This window comes from Limulus polyphemus, unplaced genomic scaffold (assembly GCF_000517525.1).
Source record: "Limulus polyphemus unplaced genomic scaffold, Limulus_polyphemus-2.1.2 Scaffold95, whole genome shotgun sequence".
NCBI classification, from domain to species: Eukaryota; Metazoa; Arthropoda; class Merostomata; order Xiphosura; family Limulidae; genus Limulus; species Limulus polyphemus.
The window spans coordinates 434,317-456,141 of record NW_013665705.1 but is presented as its reverse complement, the minus strand read 5'-3'; the positions used below and the strand labels follow the sequence as shown (position 1 = coordinate 456,141).

Sequence of the window (21,825 nt, the reverse complement as noted above, 5' to 3'; positions counted from 1 at the left end):
ATTTCAAATAAAGCTTTGTTTGATTAAATGCTTTTCTATTTCTCGGATCACAGCTTTTGTCTACTTACTGACTAATTTGCTGAAAAAAATACTGAACTATACATTTTAAATCTAAATTTTCACCGTGCAATGCCGGGTAACTCAGCTAGTATATATATATGTATAAAACTACTATTTAATATAAAGAGGGTTTTGAAAATTTTTTAATTCTACATACTTAACTCCACAGAACACTCCTGAGGAAAAGAGTTACAGGTGGGTGTGAGGCATGGAGATCCGAAAATCATCTCGTACATCAGGTGACCAAAGGAATAAACATCCACATTTTGCAGCGTCTGAAATATTAGACTAGTTAAAAAGGTTGTGAGCTGCATTTTCAATGTTTTAAAAACAAAATCTAATAAATGAGGTTAAAATATACTTAAGACTTCTTGAAAGATTTGCTGTTGTTGTAAGCTACATTTTCAATGTCTCAATTTAGATGTTTCCTAGAGGGAACTCAACTTTATAATAAATACATGATCTAGAAAGTTCATGAAAGATAAGAACCATGAAACTTCTTGGGCTGTGTAGAAATAAAAGCACTATATATATATGAGTAGTCAGTCATGACTGAATAGTTAAGTGCCAGTCAGAGTTAGTGCATTTATTCTGCTATTCAGTTACTTGGCGGGATATGGCATTTGTTTATCGATCAAAGCTAATTAAGTCAGGTGTATGATTGCAGTTTATATTAAAACATAGTATTTGAAGTTAAGCCTACGTTTAACTGCACAGTTTAAAAAGTTAGGCCTATAAGTGACAGTTGCTGAATAGGCATAACTGAAGAAATAAATTACTTTATTATCATTACATTGACTTACTTGGCATTATTTTTAAAAAATAATCCAAAAAACACCCATCCAACAGAATATTTCACAACTTTTTTTTTTTAATCCAACCTTTTCTGGAAAGCATGAAATGCCTTTATTCAATCACATTGTTTACTTACAGATTGCAGAAAACTAACTACACATTGTTTGAAAAACTTAATTGTACAGTAAGAATGAGCAGGATTTAAGCCATAACTTCGAGCAGTATTTTTAACCAGTATCAAATCAGATACAATCAGTATTTTCTTAACCCATAAAATATCAACATTGTGCCCTGTTATAAAATAACTCGTTAAAAAGCCAGCTCAACTAATATCGAGATAAAACAGTAAATTTAGCAACAAATATTTTTGTAGTAAGCCTTGTTAACATTTATAATTGACAAAGTTAAAAATAATTTGATATAAAAAGTACATGTACAAATTATTTTAGTTCAAATAATTTCATAGTTTTTTTTTGTAGAATTAGAAATAAAACTGCAAAATTAATGATAACTATATCCCCGTATTCAGATTTGTAGAAGAAATGCTGAAATTATGCTACCCTGTATGCTTGCTTACGGGATGTCAGGAATAATAAAACACCTATGATTCCTTCTCATCTTTATCTGGTAGTTTTGGTTTAATCATGCTCTTAACTATGTTTAATGAATTATAAAAAAACAGTAGTTTTTGTTTTCAAGTAGTTTCAGTCTAATATGTTTATTTTTGTTGAGGATAGAATCCCATATAAATATTTTCATCTTGGTTGCTAAACTCAGATATATACACACTAAGTAGAGTAAAATCTTTAATTAATATTACTTGATGTCTTGGGTTGCAAAAATATGTACTTATACATTATTAATTTTGAGCTTACCCCATTTATTTTTCAGCCCCACAAACAATGAACCCCCCTCTAGTTTATTTTTTTTTTCAATGTTTCAGGGGTATTTGTTTCTCTCAGTGTATTTGGTTTGGTTTTCACGCAAAGCTACACGAAGGATATGTGCATTAGCTATCCCTAATTTAGCAGTAAAAGACTAGAGGAAGGGCAGCTAGTCATCATCACCCACCACCACTCTTGGGCTACTCTTTTAAAAATGAATAGTGGGATTGACCATCACTTTATAATGCCCCAACAGCTGAAAGGGTGAGCATGTTTGGTGGGACGGGGATTCGAACCTGCGACACTCAGATTGCGAGTCAAGTGCCCTAACCACCTGATTATGCTGGGCCCTCTCAGCTAGACAATGGATTATCTGTGTTCTGTCCATGGTGTGGAATCAATCCTGTATTTTAGTGATGTAAGTCCACACAGTTAACCAACCTGGGAACAGGGATAGTTGTTTATTTACTAAATGAACAATCAAAATAATACAGTTGTACAAGAAGAACACTAAATTTTAAAACACAAAACTAACTTGGTGTATGAAATGAAAACAAGCTACTTGTATTATGTGTTAGAAATATAAGACAGCTATTTGTTATAAAAACATTTTAGTCGAACCTGAACTTTTCGTAGCTGTACAAATTTTGGCCGTAAGTAGGCTGGTAAACCTAGTAATTGATTTTCTACTTCTAATAACCTGCACGTTTCTTTCTTGATGATGATATTTCCAGAATGTAGGTGGCCTATGTATTCATAAAGAAGTAAAAAATATATATATATATATATACAGATATAAATATATATTTTCAACATCTCTATTCACGAATGATAATATTAGATCTACATCAAATATTTCCAACATAAATACATGCAGAGATATAATCTCATTGTTTCTAAAAATAAAAATCATAAAATTTCTTAAAAAACATATTCTGCTTTAAGAAAATTGTAGAGGGAGAAGTTAAATAAAAATACAACATAAGCCATATTAATTACACAGACCTGTGAATTTAAATTTCATAAAAGTTGCTTTGGTTTTAATAATGAATTTTTCATAATTCAGCTACACAGATTTTGAAAACAATATTAATTTTTTCTATCATGTAAGGATTTTTTACAAATAATGAAGAAAAAACCTTTACTTAGATCAAATTATTATTTCTTTACCACAATTAACATTTTATATTATTATGTTTATCAACAAAAATACAAACAAACTGAAGAAAAGAGAAGAACATTGATGTCAAATGAATATTTATCCTCACTCATCCTGTTTTACTTTGTTAAATCTATGTCTAGTCTCAAACTACATGTTATGGTCTTGTAAAAAACCAAATTTCGTTTTTATTTTCAATTTGCCATTGCCCAGGGTTACTGATGAGAGGTGTAATTCCCTGTAACTGGTATAACTCAGTAAGAAGTGGTAAATTGATAGATAGATTGGCTTTCACACACACACACACACATACATACATATATGTGTGTGGGTGTGTATTAACAATCAACTCCAATTACAGAGTATCACACAGAGTAAGGTGATGACAACCGACTACCACAGATAACAATATGATGCCAATTATTGACCACCACACAGTAACAACTACTAATCATAAATATTAAGTTAGTAGCAACAACTAATCACCATCAGAAGCAGATACAGGTGTTTAGACATGGAGTGATCCAACTCTTGGACCAGAATATTAACATACTCATATATATATATATATATATAGTTATAATGATATGTTTAATTCCTCAATATGTTAATAAGAAGATAAGTATATCATTGTTCTAAAAATAATATTAATAATAACAGGGAATATAACATTTTAATTTTCATTAATGATATAGAATATTTTAAAGCTTCATGAACTGAATAACAAGGTTCATATACTTCTTTCCTTTGTTGTTGTTGCTCTGGAGAAAGAGGGTCCTGACCCTCTGGAATCTTATATCCACCACTAAACATATACAGAGCAAGGTGACAATTAATAATCATAAATACCAAGATGGAGATAAGTACTGACCACCATACATAATAGGATGATGATCACACAGAACAAGATGATAACTAATAACCATTACTACCAAGTCAGAGATAACTACTGACCACCATACATAATAGGATGATGATCACACAGAGCAAGATGATAACAACTAATAACCATTAATACCAAGACAGAGATAACTACTGACCACCATACATAATAGGATGATGATAACACAGAGCAAGATGATAACAACTAAGAACCATTAATACCAAGACAGAGATAACTACTGACCACCATACATAATAGGATGATGATCACACAGAGCAAGATGATAACAACTAAGAACCATTAATACCAAGACAGAGATAACTACTGACCACCATACATAACAGGATTATCACAAAAAGCAAGATGATGACAAACATTACCATCACAAAGAGTAAGATGGTGAAAAACACTACCACCACAATAAGATGATTACACAGAGTAAGATAGTGAAAAACACTACCACCACAATAAGATGATTACACAGAGTAAGATAGTGAAAAACACTACCACCACAATAAGATGATTACACAAAGTAAGATAGTGACAAACACTACCATCACAAAGAGTAAGATGGTGAAAAACACTACCACCACAATAAGATGATTACACAAAGTAAGATGGTGACAAACACTACCACCACACAGAGTAAGATGTTGACAACTAGTGATTGCCACACAAAAAAGCTTAATATCATATGTATTAAATCAGTTATTGTGCTTGAAAGTCTTAAGTAATTCATATTTTTACACATCTGGCTATAGTTAGAAATTAGAGGTAAATATAGATGAAACTTAGCTGAATGGATGGCAACTGCCTGTTACAGAAACACAAGTGTAGAGGACGACGTTTGTCAAAATAATAAGCTTATTCTTCTTAATATTATATATAGTAGTATTTAGTAAGTAGGTTGAATAATATGGGTGTTGGGCGAAGGATTCTTCTACGGTAGGTGTCTGTGACTTGGTGATGATAAATTCAAAAATAAGTAAACAGCATGCACTCCACTTGTTTTCAAAATATCATGTGTATGTGTATATATATAAAACTAGTTAAACGTATGTACAACTAATTGTTTACACTATAAAGATCATGGGCATATCTTAAACACTACATAGTTCTCTTTTTCTTCTCAAAAGTCCTCTTAGGCCTATTCAACTGCTTTAGAATTTCAGTTGACAAGCTGAACTACTTTTCTCTATTTCTATAACACTAGTATTCCATGTATAATTCACTTACAATTATAGCACGTTTACCACAGTCATATACTGCTCTTCCAGTAATCGTCTGGTTATCGTACTTCAGATATCTTCTGTTCCTTTTGTCGAAGTGCACTCAGGTTGGTACAATTACTTTAGAACTTGCTTTGATGGAATAAACTATACTTATTATCTCTTTTAGAACTGTTATTTTTACTCTAACATATTAATCATTAGGCCTTTCACTCCTACTGCAGTTAACAGTAAGTTTAACTTTCTTTGGCCGAACTTCTACTTCCTGTGATTTTACTTTCTCATCTGTTCTGTCTGTCAGCTATTCCCGCTCGTCCCACACTACATATATATTTTTTTTCACTTAATCGTCTCATTGACTTCTAGAAATCTCTATATCCTCGACATCAATAAATTTCTTGCAATGTTCAATAGCCTCAACACCAATGAATTATTTAACACAATGTACGATTCTTATTGAGTTACATAACTAAACTTGTCATAACGTTTACTTTAAAATAATTTCTTTTAATTCTCGTTATGAAAAAAATTAAACAATCATGAAATATTCACTCACAAAATAAATAAATTACAATACCTAAACAGTCTTTTATATCATGACAACATTTCGAAAGTCTTCTACCTTTCATCTTCACGGAAGACTTTCAAAATGTCATCCTCTACATTTGTGTTTCTACAAAAGGCAGTTGCCATCCATTCAACTAAGTTTCGTCATGAATACTCTCCTTGAACAATCTATTAAAGAACAGTGGTTAATATTATCCTGAATTTTGATTTACTTAAATATTTATTAAGAGAGAAATTTTAAGAAATCATTGTTATTAAGTAGATGTTAATTTTCAGAGACAGACAAAAATTTAGTCTATTAGTTTAATGCATACGTCTAACTATTACAAATATTGTCAAAAAAATGTTTCTTTTATTTCATAAAGGATGCACAAAGTGAAAATCTTTAGGTTATGAAAAGTTATTTATATCATTGGAAAAAGGTATTTTCTGTATCTCTTTACAACCCAAGAATTACTTGCACGATGTATTACTTTTGGTAAAACACCTAAGGGTTATAAATGTGTTAAATTGCTGTTTCAGGCAGCACAGGATAAAACAAGCTTCTTGATATACTGAGTTAAAGAAGAAAATATTTAATTAACATCATCACATAACAGCTACTTAAAACAAAGAAAAAAGAAGTGAAATCTTTAAAATGTTTTCTATTTTTACCATGAAATAGTCCTTTATCTTGTAGGAACTTTAACGCAACAAGAATCTGTCGACCAAACTTTTTGATCAAGTGTTGAGGAACAGGGATGACTATCTTTGGATTAATATATTTCTTTATGAACGAGTTTTTGGGCTTACTCTAAAAAGAAAGACAAATAATATTCATGAGATTTAAAAAGATTAAAAACTATCTTGCTGTTGTTTAACTAACACAAAATTAGACCTAAGATAATTCAAATTATGAATATTTCACATACATATACATTACACAAACTTTTTGATCAAGTGCTGAGGAACAGGGATGACTATCTTTGGATTAATATATTTCTTTATGAACGAGTTTTTGGGCTTACTCTAAAAAGAAAGACAAATAATATTCATGAGATTTAAAAAGATTAAAAACTATCTTGCTGTTGTTTAACTAACACAAAATTAGGCCTAAGATAATTCAAATTATGAATATTTCACATACATGTACATTACACAAGAATAGGTAAGCCTAACAATGCACATACTTTTAAAATTTATGTCACAGATTCAATCAGCTGCATGGAAGAACTTATTCCTTGGTTTCTTTCTTACATTTAGAGTTAATGAAAACAAAAACCAAACATCAGAGTAAATGCTCATGAGGATAACAAATGATTTATTGTTTTCATACCTTATTAAACAGACAACTGATAGATATCAAGATGTCATAAGATGGCTGAGGCTAAATTTCTTGTGGAACCACCATAACAACAGACTTTATTCACTCAATAATCATAAACTTCATTCAGGACTTAACCCAAGAATTAAATATGATTATGAAATATAATTTCCAAAGAACAAACAAGATGAACATAGACAATAACTTACCAACAGTTAAAATTGACACATTAATAAAAAAAAACACCTCAATAATGACAAAATCTATATTTACTCATATTTTTCATACTTCATATTACATGGATAAGATAGATAGCTCTTAGCATGATTCTATAAACAGTTCATCCTGAAAAGGAGTGAAAGCTTGATGTAACTCTATGTATAACTGATGTACATTAAGAATATTTCACAAAGTAGAATGACTTATGCCCAGAAACCAGTTTCTTAATTTACACAGATGATTTTCTGAAAGAGAGGAAGGAGTCGGTTACTATGCAATAGACACAAAAAGATGCTGCACGTGATCTACATTGTGAAAAAAAGAGAGAGAGAGATTTTTAACTTCTTCATTGTTATGCTAAAAAAGTTATTAGAAAGCCATCTACCCAAATGGTTACTAAATAACTTGACTTAAAGTTGTATAAAATAATAATTATTCCTATATGGATGATGACACTTTATTTGGCTGATTCTAACACACCTTAAAAATCAGCAAGTCTTCATTAAAGAAGGCAGCTAACCTTGAAACAATCTCTTTATGAAGAGAATTTTTTTGTTGTTGTAAAAATATCTAAAACAAAACTTATACCAAGATTTCTTTCACCTTTTTATTATATTTACAGTATTAGATTTTGCACTCCAAGTTTACTACCGAGTGCAGAAACTTAGCAAGTTTTCAATCCAAGCTTCACTACTGATGCAAGAACTTAGCACTATCTGCTTCAATCCAAGCTTTACTACAGGAAATTAACAAGATTTTGTTACTAATTCATGATTCATTTATTCACTGTCAACATCTGGTATTTTTTTAATCTCTTCCAGGGTTTTCTAAAAAATTCCCTGTAGAAATATGTGAATTTCCTTTTGTTTCATGGTATTCAGCTCTACTTGCAACTTCATTTATAAAACAATTCTTTTTTTCAAAATCAAGGAATGTCATTTAATAAACATTAATTATATCTCATTTTAATGACATATTTATTTTTGATACATTCAGTAAATTTTCATTAGGTACTGTAAGCTGATGTTGGGCTAACAGTATCACAATTATAACAAATTGGCCTAATTTTTATTCAGACTCATACAGACTTGACTTTTTGTAAGTGTTTGTTCTAACTTGTGAAGTAACCTAAGAAAGCCTAAATCTGCTAAGGTGGTAAATAATTAATTTAAAATATCAAGAAACTCACATAATAGTAATTCACTATACCATGGTCAGATACAATAATCAAAACATGACTGAAACAGGAACCTTTAAGCTAAAAAAATAAAAACGGTTTCCCAGCTAGACATCTTAGGGGGACTTAAACCCTGAAAATTCATGAAGAAATGATAATTCACGAGACTTTAAAAATTAATAAATGTAACCATCAGCAGAATAAAAGAAAACCTTTCAATCTGACTTTAGTACAACATGACACTTGTGCATATATTTATAGTTTTAGATAACTTTAGTAGTTACAAAATAAGAATGCAATTAACTGTACATAAAGTAGAAAAACAATATTAAAATGTGACTTATAAGGTGGATTTCTACATATAAATGTGTAAACACAAGTATCTGAAGGTACGTAGGTAATTATTACTACTTCTACCATATGCCGAATATCTTTGTAAAGAATTTTAATAATGAAACAAATGTCTACCAGAAATTTTCTGCTTACCTTATACATGAGATCCCTTAGTGTTCCATCCTCTTCTAAGTTTCTAATAACTGAACATCCACTTTCTCTGACTGTTGCAAATGTTAATGGATAAATATATGGATGCTAGAACAAAAAAATTTGAAGGTAACTTCACACTATAACCTAGTGACAAACAAACTTACTTTTATGCAAATTTTTTGTGAAAAACAAAAAAACACAATTAGTAAAAGTTTGGTTGTTTCTTCTTTACCTGTTTAAGTACATTTCTACATACTTCTGGTCACCCAATTTGTCAAAAATAGTGTTACGGCTCTGTTCGTTTGTTAATTTTCCGTAAAAATTATTTCCGAAGAAACTTTAGCGATACAAGTCCTTTCTTAAATAAAACTAGTTTACTCTTTCTTAATACAACTTTGCCATACACTTAATTTCCACAGTCACGCTATACCTTATAAAAACGCTATAATTCACAACGAACGATTCATGCGCTTGACTCAATTGTCCGTCTCTATCTCTGTCTGCAATTCAATTCCATTGTTGCTGTCACTTCTTGGCTGTCTTATATACAAGAATACCGCACATCTAGTAAACACTCGAGCATTCAAGAACCTTCAAGAATATCATGACGTGTTACTAGCGTCACGTGACTTCTGCTGTCATAACAATAGTTAAAAACCAGAGGTTCTATGTTCAAGTATATTTGGTCAGTCCAAATCTACTAGCACATTTCATTATGTTTCATCCTTTCATTTTCTAAAATTAACTGCACTAGAGTTTTTTGAATATTTTAAACTAACCCTGAATGTATTTCCGAATTTTCAATCTTTAATTTACTTGAAGTATCTACAGGTTCAACTTGATAACAATGAAGCTTATCTTTATTATACACCATGTTTCCTGTTAACATATACTTTTTTCAATTCAAAAAGTTAATTTAAAAATGAAAAAAATCAATTTATCCTAAACCTTCTAAATGTTTTTAGTATTGGAACATGTTAATCAAAAGATTGTGTAGATTTGGATTATCATTTTCCTTAAGGTAACAGATACACCCACCTGGATAGCTACTTGCAATCCTTTTGAAATAAATCATTCATTTATAAAGTTGTCTCAATAAAAATGGGGTACCGGATAGAATGGAGACTAACAATTCCTCTGATCTAACCAGTTTTGAAATCTAGTGCTAAATAAGTAGTAAAATATAAATTCAAATTAGTGTAAAAAGCATTAACTAATCTAACTGTTCATTAGAGTATGTTACTTTACTTAGAGCTACCACAAAATTTTCTGCTTTTGGGGAGTATGTTACTAAAGCTAGGACATATAAATAAAGTGTTCATATACAAATTATAAAAATTGTATAATAATAAATTCCTATTTCAAACTTTTGATGAGCATAAAATTGTTTTGAAACAAGATATTAAGTTTTCCTTATGTCATATTACAAGATTTAATACTGCCCTATCAAAACCTAGTAAACATTTTGTACTAACTCTAAACTAGTTAACACACTTTAATAGTAAAGTCAATTAATGCTTTTTATATGAATTTCAATTTCACCCCTTTGTAAGTACAATTTCAAAAACAGTTGACCAGAAGAAAGCTTAGCCTCTCTACTCTTTGGTTTCTCATTTTTATTGAGATACTTTCATAAATGAATGAGGTATTTAAAAACATTAGAAGTAGCTTTTCAGGCAGGTGTATGCACCAACTTATGCATTGGAAGTTGAAACACCACATTCTTTGACAGTTCTTCAAAAAATTATTGAGTGACTGTACTTCTGCAAGACATGAGCAGTAAAACTTGGATAAAAAATAATAATTTTTACCTGTAAACCAACTAAAAGTTTTATAGCTGACTGCAAATCCTTATCTACAAGGTAATGATCTGGACCTAGTGGAACCTAATAAAAACAAAGATATTTGTTAAGATTATTATCATTGATTTAACTGTTACAATTTTTTTTTGGGGGGGGGGGGTTAAGAAAACTTTCAAAATTATTAGCATGATTGTATATATTATTTTAGCAAGAATTGACTTCTTTTAAATGAGTTAATACAAAGCTATTAAGAAAAAGTCAACATTGTGCTATATTATTACATGTACTGATTCATACAATTGTTTCAACAAGTCAACCTAGAAAGTATTTTGATAATAGACTCTTTACTGACATGATTTCTATTTAAATTCAAGGTGTTATTTTCACTATAATGCTTCATAACTAATGTAGATCCACATTTCATGGAATAAAAAAGTTTAATACACTAATACTTTTTAGAAAATTGCAAGGCTAATTGCCCAACTAACTGGCTTCTGTTTCAAGGGCTTGCTAATCATGAGGTAATATAGAATTCTCATCTTTCAAAGCTTTTGGCCTATAAGATTTTACTATTTTTAAACATTAACTGTCACTTACAAAAACGTATAATTGTATCAGCTTATGGTAAAGAGCACAAAAAAAAAATTGCTCCCAATTTTCATTGGAACTCTGAGCAAATATAAGATGATAAATAAGTTATTTCACAGGTTCACTTTGTCATTATTTCAAAATTAGGACACTTGTTTAACTACAAGATTTAATATAATCACAGCCTACACTTGTAAAGTTGTATGTACATAATGCTAGCCCCCTGAAGCTCATTTACATTACTGAAATTATTTTAAACAACTCAAATCTTCATTTTGTAAGCTTCTACAATAATAAGATAAATTTAACAAACTCATATTTTAAAGCAACCTGTGATCCTTATTTCATAAGCACTTATGTTACCAAGATAAAATTAACAAACTTACATTAACAAAATAAAATTAACAGCTATCAAGTTTAAACACCCTGTGATTTTTATTTTTGAGCTTCTACAATAACAAGATAGCTTTAATAAACTAATACGTTTATAAATCATTATTACATATTTCAGAATTTGCTAAAGGTTTATTCAGTACTGTATTCGATTATTGCTAACAGCAGTACTAAACTGCACATTTCACATGAACTATCACTGAAAGTTATTCATGGTAATATGTTACACATCTAACAGTTAAAGTTCATGTGAGAACAGGGCTATGTATGTGCATATATAGTTATAAATATATGTTGGCAGGTTGTTATTTTGTACAGCATATATTGAAAGAATTAATTATATAAGTAAAGTATTCAACATTGAAAATTTAACAAATAATACCAGGATAGGAATAATGAAATATAATTACATTCACTCGAGGGAAGGCTATCAGGAAGATTACATTCCCTCATGTAAATCTGCATTTACTCATGAATTGCTTTTTTATTTAATCAATGCAATATGTTCCCTTTCATTGGTCATAACTAAAGGAATATGGATGGACCGTACATTCCCAACTGGGAAAGCCAACTAAAAAGATTAAATTCCTCAGGAATGCGGGAATGTTATATTTCGATCCCTGTAATAATAAAGCACTGTTGCATATTCCCAAACATTTTAAAAACATTAAATTAATAATACTAAAAAAAATCATAATATCAATGACACAAATGAATAGCATTGTAAATGATCTAATGTAATATACAGCAGATGTTGCTCCAGTTGTAACCCAGTCATATAAGTGTAAAAAAATATATATCTAATATTATCTTTCTACTGTTACATACCCATGAAAGAACCTGCCTTTCTTTAGTTTCTCCTTTTGGCTTGATCAAAAAATATTGTTTTCTTATCCTCCAGCCTGCATGGTAAATTAAAGTAACAAGACAAAACTTTCCTTACTTGTTATATAACAAAACAAATTCTATAATGCTTAAAATATAAATATTATCCATTATTGTTATCTTACTTTAAAATAGTACACGTATATTACTTAATTAAAATATATTTTAATTTGCATATTTTACATTCGAAGATTTAGTAATTTAATCTGTTATTCAAAAAGGATAATTACATCACTATGACATTTAGATAACTTGATCGGCTGCTGGAAGATGACATTCAAATTTCTGTACAAAAAAAGGAGGAGCATGAAAAATCCAACCTATTTTTTTTTCTCTCTCTCCAGATTAAGCAGGATAATTAAACATCCCATATATATATATATACGAGTGAAATTGAAAAAAATTGACTGATCTATTATAAATATGTAAGTAAGAAATGCATCAAACTTGATAATAACAACACTTAAGCTGTAATAGGATGTTGGACAAATTGATCTCAAATATAGTTTTTTTTTGCCTTACTAAAGTTTGACCAACCTTCCTTTCTTTAGCCAAGTTATTAACATATTTTTTCATCTTGATAAAGTACTCAAATTTTTTTAAGAAGAAAGAAGTAAATAACATACAATAATTAGTGATTAATATTTATTTTTACACATTTGGCTAGCAGTTGGTTAAGTGCCAACGATTAAAAAATTACCATATTGGCCTGAGTATAGGGCAATATCGAATATAAAGCAATCTTCCATTTTCAGAAATCATGGGAAAGAAAAAAAATTGGGTGTCGTAACGTCCTTTTTAGGTTCTCAAAATCAATACTATATAACTGAACAGCTTGCAGGTGGATTAGTTGCATGAATTAGCGATGATCTTGAGTGAACATCAAGCGTGCATGTGTAGACAGATGTTATCTGGAAATTCAGGAATGCAATAGGCTAGAGTAGGGTGAAAGAGCCTGTGGTCGGCTGCTATTATAAGGTGACTATGAATTTTACAGGCTAATTATTAATTTTAAAAAATTGCCTTATAATCGAGCCAATAGGGTACTCACTTTTAAATTTTAAAAAACAGTAGCTTTTGTTTACCAAAACAAAAGGGAGTACTTACTTACCTACTTAGTTGTTTTCATCTTGTTTTCAAATAAGGATTTGTTTTTTAAAGGCTTATGTAGCTTAATCACACATAAAAACATTTTGATAGTAGATAAAATTGAACCTATGATGTTTTGAAAAACTATATATATCAAGCAACACTTGCCCATGTCAGGAAGAGGTTCGACTACTTCCCACCGACACTCTGAACGAAATATCATGGAGACATGTTGAAGAGCTATCTCTGTAAAGAAGAAATTTATTAAAGTTGTAAAGCACTTTCTTTATAAAATCTGTAAAAAACTGTAATCATAACATAAGCAACATCTATGTGTTATTTCTTCATCATGGACTCTTAATCAACTTTCCATTTTTGTTATCTTGCAATTATTTTCACTATGCTATAATAATATAACACTCAAAAACTATCTACAAACAAAAATATTCTAATAGTGATTATCTGAATTATATTTCTTCAATTATTAAACTGGATCAATGATTAAGTCTTCTTAAAAAATTGTTTTTTTTCCCTATATTCTCAATCAAGACTATTAAAATTCTTCTCTAATTATTCATTGTGTCTGACTGCTTGACAACATCACAGTGCCATGGCTACAGGAACAAAATCCAATAGTTAATATATATAGTTTCCTTTTCCTTATTTTCCTATTTCCCATTTTCTTAATTTTTCTCCTCCTTTTGTTTTTCTTTCATCTTTTTCTCCTCCTTTTGCTATCCAATTTTTGGCTTTTCCTCCTTTTACATAACCTAAAATTCTTCCGATGTTTTCAAAATTATTTTTGTATTTATTGGACATTTATTCAGAAGAATATTTACCACTGACCGGGATGAACAGAGAAGTACATTTAGATCAAAACTGGCTTAGAGAAAGAAAAACTAAACTGATAGAAAAAATGGAATGTTATTAATTATCATTAAAGAATATGATCATAATTTTCTGAGAGCAAATTAAATATGGTTAATCTTACAACTTTCAACTTTAAAAATGCAGTGGTATAATTCTGAGAAAACAAATAAAAGTTCATCCAAGTTTAATTTAGGCAAAATACAATAATTTCATTTTCTTATCTGGGTGGTGGGTCGCTTGCTTTGGTCCTAGTAGAGCAACTGTCTCATAATACTAGTGTGATCTGAGAGTCATAGGTTAAAAATGCTTAGTCAGAGCAGTGTTTTACATACTTTGAATCATTACATTATACAAAAGGACATATTCTATTTACATACCAATAAAATTACTGGAATATTTGTCTGGATCAAGAAAACGTTTCACATGCAAGGAATTTGCCAACATTGGATGTGCTAGAACAGCATTGATGTAAGCCTATGAAAAGGTAATGCTTTTAAGTTACTAAAACTGCTTGACTGGAAACACACACATAAATCCATACTTATATAGATTTTTTGTATAATTTCCCTAAGTACACTTACATATATATATGATTAAAAAACAAAAGTAACTATTAGCCTGCTTACGTGTAAAACGAAAATCCAATGTCATTTTTGCAAAATAGAATTAAATGCTCATTATTATTTACTCACATACAGAATCAACAGGTAAGACCATTACAGATTCATTACACATTTATCATACACAAAACAATATAACAAAATACATATACTATAATCAACATTATATACATAATTGGCAGGAATGAAAAGTGTTTAATTTGTATTGAATATATCCAGATAATCAGATAGATCATAATATTTTATACACATTATTAATAATAACATAAGGTTACTAAAAGTCGTCAGTATCTCAAACTTATATATTTTAAATATAATACTATACTCAATGCTATAAGTTAAAACTATATTATAAAACTTCCCAATATCTTTAAATACATACACACACACACACACATATATATCAATAACAGCAAAACAATGGAAAGTTCCACAGATTAAATATTAGAAAGAATTATGTTTTTAAAATTCCTACACCTTTTTATTGGTTTTACATAGTAAAACTTTTGTTTATTTTATTCACAAAGTTTCACCAGGTTCTGGAAAGTTCTGCTCGCTACCTAAAGGATTTGATTTTAAAAGCAAATATTATTTTGATTCGGTCATTAAACAATGTATTTTTAGATATTTTATCCAGTTGAACAACAAATATATTTAAATAACTGCAAAGCAAAAGAAAAATATTTCATCAAAATTGAATTTCTCTATCAAATATTTTTTGTTAGATTGTAGTGATTATTACAAAAAGCATGGATAATAAGTACAGAAATCTTACTTGCAATCCTTGTTGTCGCTCTGCTATGAATTCTCTTCCCATGTTACCAAAAACTTTTTTAGGTGGTAATATAACATCAATGCCAGCAGGTTGGAGGCAGGTATTCAGAGCATCAAAATCACTATACCGACGTGAAATATGCCAGGAATTCTTCACCATATGGCCTCTCTGAACCCTCAGAATATAAGCCTTAAAGAAATGTATTGGGTATTGTACAGAAGGAAAAACATCTGAATCGATTTTCCATACAATATTTTAAACCGCACAAATTATACAGTTTAAACTTAATAAAAAAATACTAGTCACTGTACTTATTTTGTCATGTTTTACATATGCTGTCAAAGCCAACTGACAGATAACTTATTTTGTGACTAATAATGTTAAGGTGAATATGGCAAGAACTATGCCAATCCAGCCCTTGCCTCTTATTTCAAAATGGTTATTATAAATTTGAAATAATTTAACCTTAACATACTTTAAATTTATTAAACTGTTCCATAATATTTCCACATATATTAATGTTGGCACTGTTTTTGCAATAACTTTAATTTACTTTTTTGGTGAAAGATACAATATAAATAAGCAAAATAGTCCAATTATTCATCCAAGAAATCTTATCTAATTCATCTTAAAATAGGCTACTTCATACCTGGATTTATTGGAGAATCCATGACACTTTCAAACATACTACTTTTAAGTTTCAGCATTACTTAGAAACTTTTTAAGACATATTTTTGGTTTGTTTTGTTTTGAATTTTGTGCAAAGCTACACAAGGGCTATCTGTACTAGCCGTCTTAATTTAGCAGTGAGAGACTAGTCACTAGCAATGAAAGCAGCTAGTCATCACCACCCACTGCCAACTTTTAGGCTACTCTTTTACCAACGAATAGTGGGATTTCTCATCATATAATAATGCCCTCATGATTGAAAAGGGCGAGCATGTTTAGTGGGACAGAGATCCAAACCTAAGACTCACAGATTGTGAGTCAAGTTCCCTAATCACCTGGCCATGCTAGAACGACATATTTATGTCAGAATTAATGGAATGTAGAAGTTCTGTTTTTTCATTAAATAGTCATAGAATTCAGTACATGACTGTGCAATGTACATTTTGATGAAGAGTGCTGTCTTAACTGTCTCCACATTTAGACCTGCACAAACCTGGGTTTATCATCACACAGAAATAGAACTTTCAAGAGAGTTTAGCACCAGAAGACCACATGTTACAACAATGAGCAAGTCACGTAGGCTTATATATTACATTCATGATTTAATGCGACTGACAGTTTGATGTCTTTATAAAAAAAACAGAAAATTTGTGTATGTTGCGGTAACTTTTCTCAGGACACTGTCCTGGAAAAACTAGGTCATTTAGTCACCCTAAATATGGCCTATATCATGTCACCTAAAAAGTATTTTAAAACAATTTTTACATCTTCTTTGGCTTTTGTTTCACCTGAACGGAAAACAAATTGCTACTAATATTTCTTTAACAATAGGATAACACTATAAATTTTGTATATTCTGCTCTTATGATATGGATAAGTACTTCTTAACATTAACTTATCCAATTAATTAGAATGCACTACACATTTATAGTTTGTATGATATTAGTATTAATTATAGTGTGTGTGATACTGACAACGTAAACTAGAAAAGTCTGAAAAGAAAATGTAATACTAAACTTTTATCAGAGAGAAGTGTAATACTAGGCCTATATCAGTCAATCCATTATCAAGCTATTTTCATGAGAACTTTTGACCAATATGACTTCAAAGTTTATTTCTTTTTGCAATATATGAGGTTTTATATGTTCATTTTTCTGGTTCTTTTTTGCCCAGGTCAATTTTTCACTAAAAGTAAAACTCCCTTGATTGAAATTAGATTTTTTTAAATATACTATTTTTACATTTTCTTAAAATTTTGTATAAATTATTCTTAAAATAAACTTTGTGTATAATAACCACATTTCAGGGTAACTCCCAATTTCAAGCCTTCATTTGTTTATATCTGTTTTAATATTTTTAATTGCTTTTTTTATTTCTTCAGTTTAAACATTTTACAAAAGTATCTTAATACTACACCAGTTGAAAAAAAACAATCATAAAACTGCACATCCAGAAATGCAAATTAAAAAATTGGGAGACTGGTATCTTCAAGATGATTGTTTAAAGCATGAGCAAAAAGCTAGAAAAAAATTTTCTTCTCTGAAATTTGAGGTGGCAGACAATGCCTGGGAGAAATGCCACATGTGGCCCGTTAGTTAGTTACATAATTTATCTTTTTTTGTAGTCTTAAAACAAATGTGACATATTCTAGATTAGGTTAACCAACTATCCACAGGGTTGGTCCTCTGCAGTAGCCCCATTTTGGAGAAGGAATATTGACCATAACTGCAAATTTATTACCAAATGTGACAAGCTTTGAGTAAAATGTACAAGTGTTGTAAACAACAAATCAGGTGTATTACAAAAGTATTTGAACTCAAAATATGTCTATGAATTGACAACATCAGTCTGATTCAGACTCCAATAAGTCAGAGTGCATGATGATATTAAAGTGAAGGATAAACATATCTTTGTTGATCGTACAGTTTGCATAACCTCTAGAACCTATAGTTTTTTTTGTATCCCTATATATGTATCTGGTATTTACTCTTCTCTAACAAGAACTGTTGCTAAATCAGCAATGGAGAGTAAACTGAATAACTGACAACTTTGAGATCAAATACATATAAATGTTGCATAGCAATCTGGTAAAAGTTGTAGCACGTGCACTCTGATTCCAACTTGTGCACATAAGGTTAAAACATGCCACAATATGAATTCATGGGTTTTACTAGTAAATATTTCTTTTTTAATGTACGGCTTGTGGATTATTTATAAAATTAGGAAAGTGAAAAAAAAAATCACAGAATAAGTTAATAAAAAGATTCTGTTCACAGTGTCAAATAATTAAAGACATTGAGAGAAATAGCTAATGCAAAATTAAACTTAAATAAAAACTTACAAAGACAGAAAAAACAACAACAAGCATTTATTTAATCTTAGTGATGTTAAAGTGAGTTTGAAAAGTGTAATTTTTTCCAGATTGTTTTTCACCACACCCATCTAGTCTAGTCACGCCAGACATTAAGGACAAGCAACATAGGAGGCTGCCTGTGGGATCAAATACTCAGTGTCTCTAGCTTTAATTTCTGCCTAAGGCAACAGATAATCTACCGACAGCCCTATTGTTAGCTGCATTCTTAAAATAAGCAACCTACTTGTCATCAAAATATGCCCAATAATGAGAAAAAGCTGTTAGGATAAGCACTGAATTTTATACAACCATCTTTTTTTTTTACAATTCTCTCTTAAACAGGTGGTTTTTAATAGGTAATTTGCTATATGCAGTGCAGTCCTGATGTTTTTACTTTCTAATATAAAAAACTTGCAAGAAAAAATAAGATTAAACTCATTATTTAAAATTGTTCCTTTTGCCACGTTTTGGCAAGTTCAACTGGCTGGGTGCTCCAAAGTCCTATTAATGAATAATAACTGCTATTTATAATACGTTTAACTGCTAATTAACACAAACAGTAACAGTCACTTTAGTTGCACTGCCATATTAGACTATTGTAGGGTATTAAAATTTTTTACTAAATATTTAACAAAAAAGTGTTTGCTGTATGATACTGATAGATCAGTCAGTCTAACTCTAAGCACAATGAAAAAATTTGGATATAAACAAGAAATGTTATTTGAATAACAATAACTTGTATAAATACGAAATATAAATTACTGATAAAATTTAATTTGCATCCAGTATTTAAAGAAAAATTGAAACTAACGTGATTCAAAAAAAGCGAAATTTAGTGTAGAGTGTAGTATAGTCCTGTATTGTAACTCTAAACAGTGTGGTTAAAAATAATAGTCTAGGAATTAGTATGACTCGAATATGACACCACTGGCTGACATTACAACTTGTACTTGTATTGTAAGATGTAGTTGTACAAAGTACAACTTCAAAGTTCAATACACAAATGTCTGCTTGAACTTGAACTTTGAATCCTATTTTCTAAAAACTGCGCTGTAACTTGTAATTACAACTCCCAAAAAAATTATCAAACGTCAAACCAACATATACAGAACATTCACGAATATTATTCGATAAACTTACTGTATGACCATTTATATTTTGAGCAGCTTCGATAACACACGATAACGGTTGGGTATCGTCTATAGTAAGCTTTACAGATTTTCTGCTCTCAAACACCGCCATTATAATGAGATTAACCCTCTTGCGTACCATCTAGCGTTGCAATAACTAGATAAATAATAAATTCTGGTGTAAAAACACACAAACAATATGCTGAAATCCACTTTTGGGGGAAATCGAGTTGAAAAATGTTTCAATTTTCGTACCTATAAAAATTTAAAACAAATAAATAATGACAATTTTATGTATTATACAGTTTCAATTCGTACTCTGAGAATAAGAACATTAGTTAGGTTTGTCATTTTGTTAATTCTTTAATAGTTTTGCAATATTACAGTACGTTCAAGTGCAATGTATTAAATTTCGAGCTAAGGTAAGTCCGCCAAACAGGAAATTCGTTCAAAATATTGAATTATGAAACAGTGGTGAACTTGAACTGGCTGAGTTTAAGTTAAAGAATGAACAGACTGACGCAAAGTGTAATACACAATGAAAACAATATTTATTAATACCTAAGAGAAAAATGCAGCTTGTTTGTTTACTTGCGATGGACTGTCACTTTTTCACGATGTTTTTCTAGTTGAAGACTCGATGAAGACTAGGTCAAAACTAACTAAATGCGAGGTTACTAACTCCAAAGAAGCTTCGCATTTTCCCATCGCGACATGCATTACTACATGACTGGTCATTATTATTCCACATAGGTGCGGTCGTAACCTTTAGATATTACCTGTGCAACCAACACTATTATCGACTTTCTGAAACAAAGTAAGTGTAAGCAATGTTTTCTTTAGGCGAAACAGGTATTACTAACTTTGAAAACGATAAAGCCACAAAGGTAACTTGAAATAAGGTCAACGTAACGGTTTTCTTGATTATGCGTTGTGTGAAAACCTCCACATATTAAGAACAAAGAATAAATTCAGAATATATACCAATACTATAGAAAGACACCTACGGTATATTCCTCTTACTCAGTTTCCCATCTTCCTTACTTTAGGCTTGTCCCAAGCCGTTAATCAATTAACTTAGAAACTAATCAATTTTCAACTCGTGCTGTTCAAGAATTATGTTAACCTTTTTTGGCTTCCAAACACTAACACATCTTACAGTCGTTAAAACCCTTAAACAATCAATTAAGTGTACATAATCAAACCCTTTGTCACAAAAAGTACATACTAAAATGCGTAAACAAATCCTTTAACTAAGAAATTACATATAATGCAAAAATAACCCTTTAGCAAAGGAATTACATGTAGTGCAAGCATTAGAAATGTAAGCACACATACACTAACGAAAAAATTTTAACAATGAACCAAAGAAAAACCTTACTTTTATAAGATATAAAATGGAACACCTTTAAGAAAAATTACAAAAATAACTCTTTAAAACAACGATTGAGAATTATAGTTGCACATACAAAATGCATTTTCATCCATGTTCTCCATCAGATTGAAGGTTAGGCCATTTCTCGGAATCCTCAAATCCACAGAGAAATCCAAATCCCCTTGAATAAAAAGTTGCTTTCTCTGAAAGTGGGTTCCATCAATTATGATCAGTTGGGTAAGTCCACGGGTTTATTCTCTGGCTAAAATTTGAAGAACGAGACAGTTAGATTGATCCATAACTTTAACTTAAATACTAAAGGACTAGACTGAAAATGTTAGGTCAGTGAAATCTAATTGTTCAAAATATCAGCCAGGTGTGTACGTTGTTGAGGTTCGTAACCTGATGATTACAGCCATTATTACCCGTAAATAATCCTTGAGGTACTTTGGTCAAGTAGCACTCCTATGGTGTTCACATGTGTTCATGCAAAATACATCTGTGGAACACGTAT

General features: G+C 30.2%; 1 protein-coding gene across 3 annotated transcripts in view; it reads right to left on the bottom strand.

Annotated features, from left to right (window-relative positions):
• Nucleotides 1-20,078, bottom strand: part of LOC106469220 (PX domain-containing protein kinase-like protein) — a 35,235-nt gene extending 15,157 nt beyond the window's left edge. For 2 of the 3 annotated variants that reach the window (XM_022398466.1, XM_022398477.1), the window contains exons 1-10: nt 19,947-20,078; nt 15,785-15,973; nt 14,767-14,863; nt 13,688-13,765; nt 12,374-12,447; nt 10,574-10,648; nt 8,763-8,867; nt 6,232-6,370; nt 2,361-2,485; nt 218-335 (exon numbers count right to left, since the gene is read on the bottom strand). In XM_022398466.1, coding sequence (XP_022254174.1) covers nt 218-335; nt 2,361-2,485; nt 6,232-6,370; nt 8,763-8,867; nt 10,574-10,648; nt 12,374-12,447; nt 13,688-13,765; nt 14,767-14,863; nt 15,785-15,973; nt 19,947-20,078 — 1,132 coding nt within the window. Of the gene's footprint in view, nt 1-217; nt 336-2,360; nt 2,486-6,231; nt 6,371-6,524; nt 6,586-8,762; nt 8,868-10,573; nt 10,649-12,373; nt 12,448-13,687; nt 13,766-14,766; nt 14,864-15,784; nt 15,974-19,946 lie in introns of all 3 variants that reach the window. The other variant, XM_022398472.1, reaches the window with a different exon arrangement.
• Nucleotides 20,079-21,825: the final 1,747 nt, after the last annotated feature.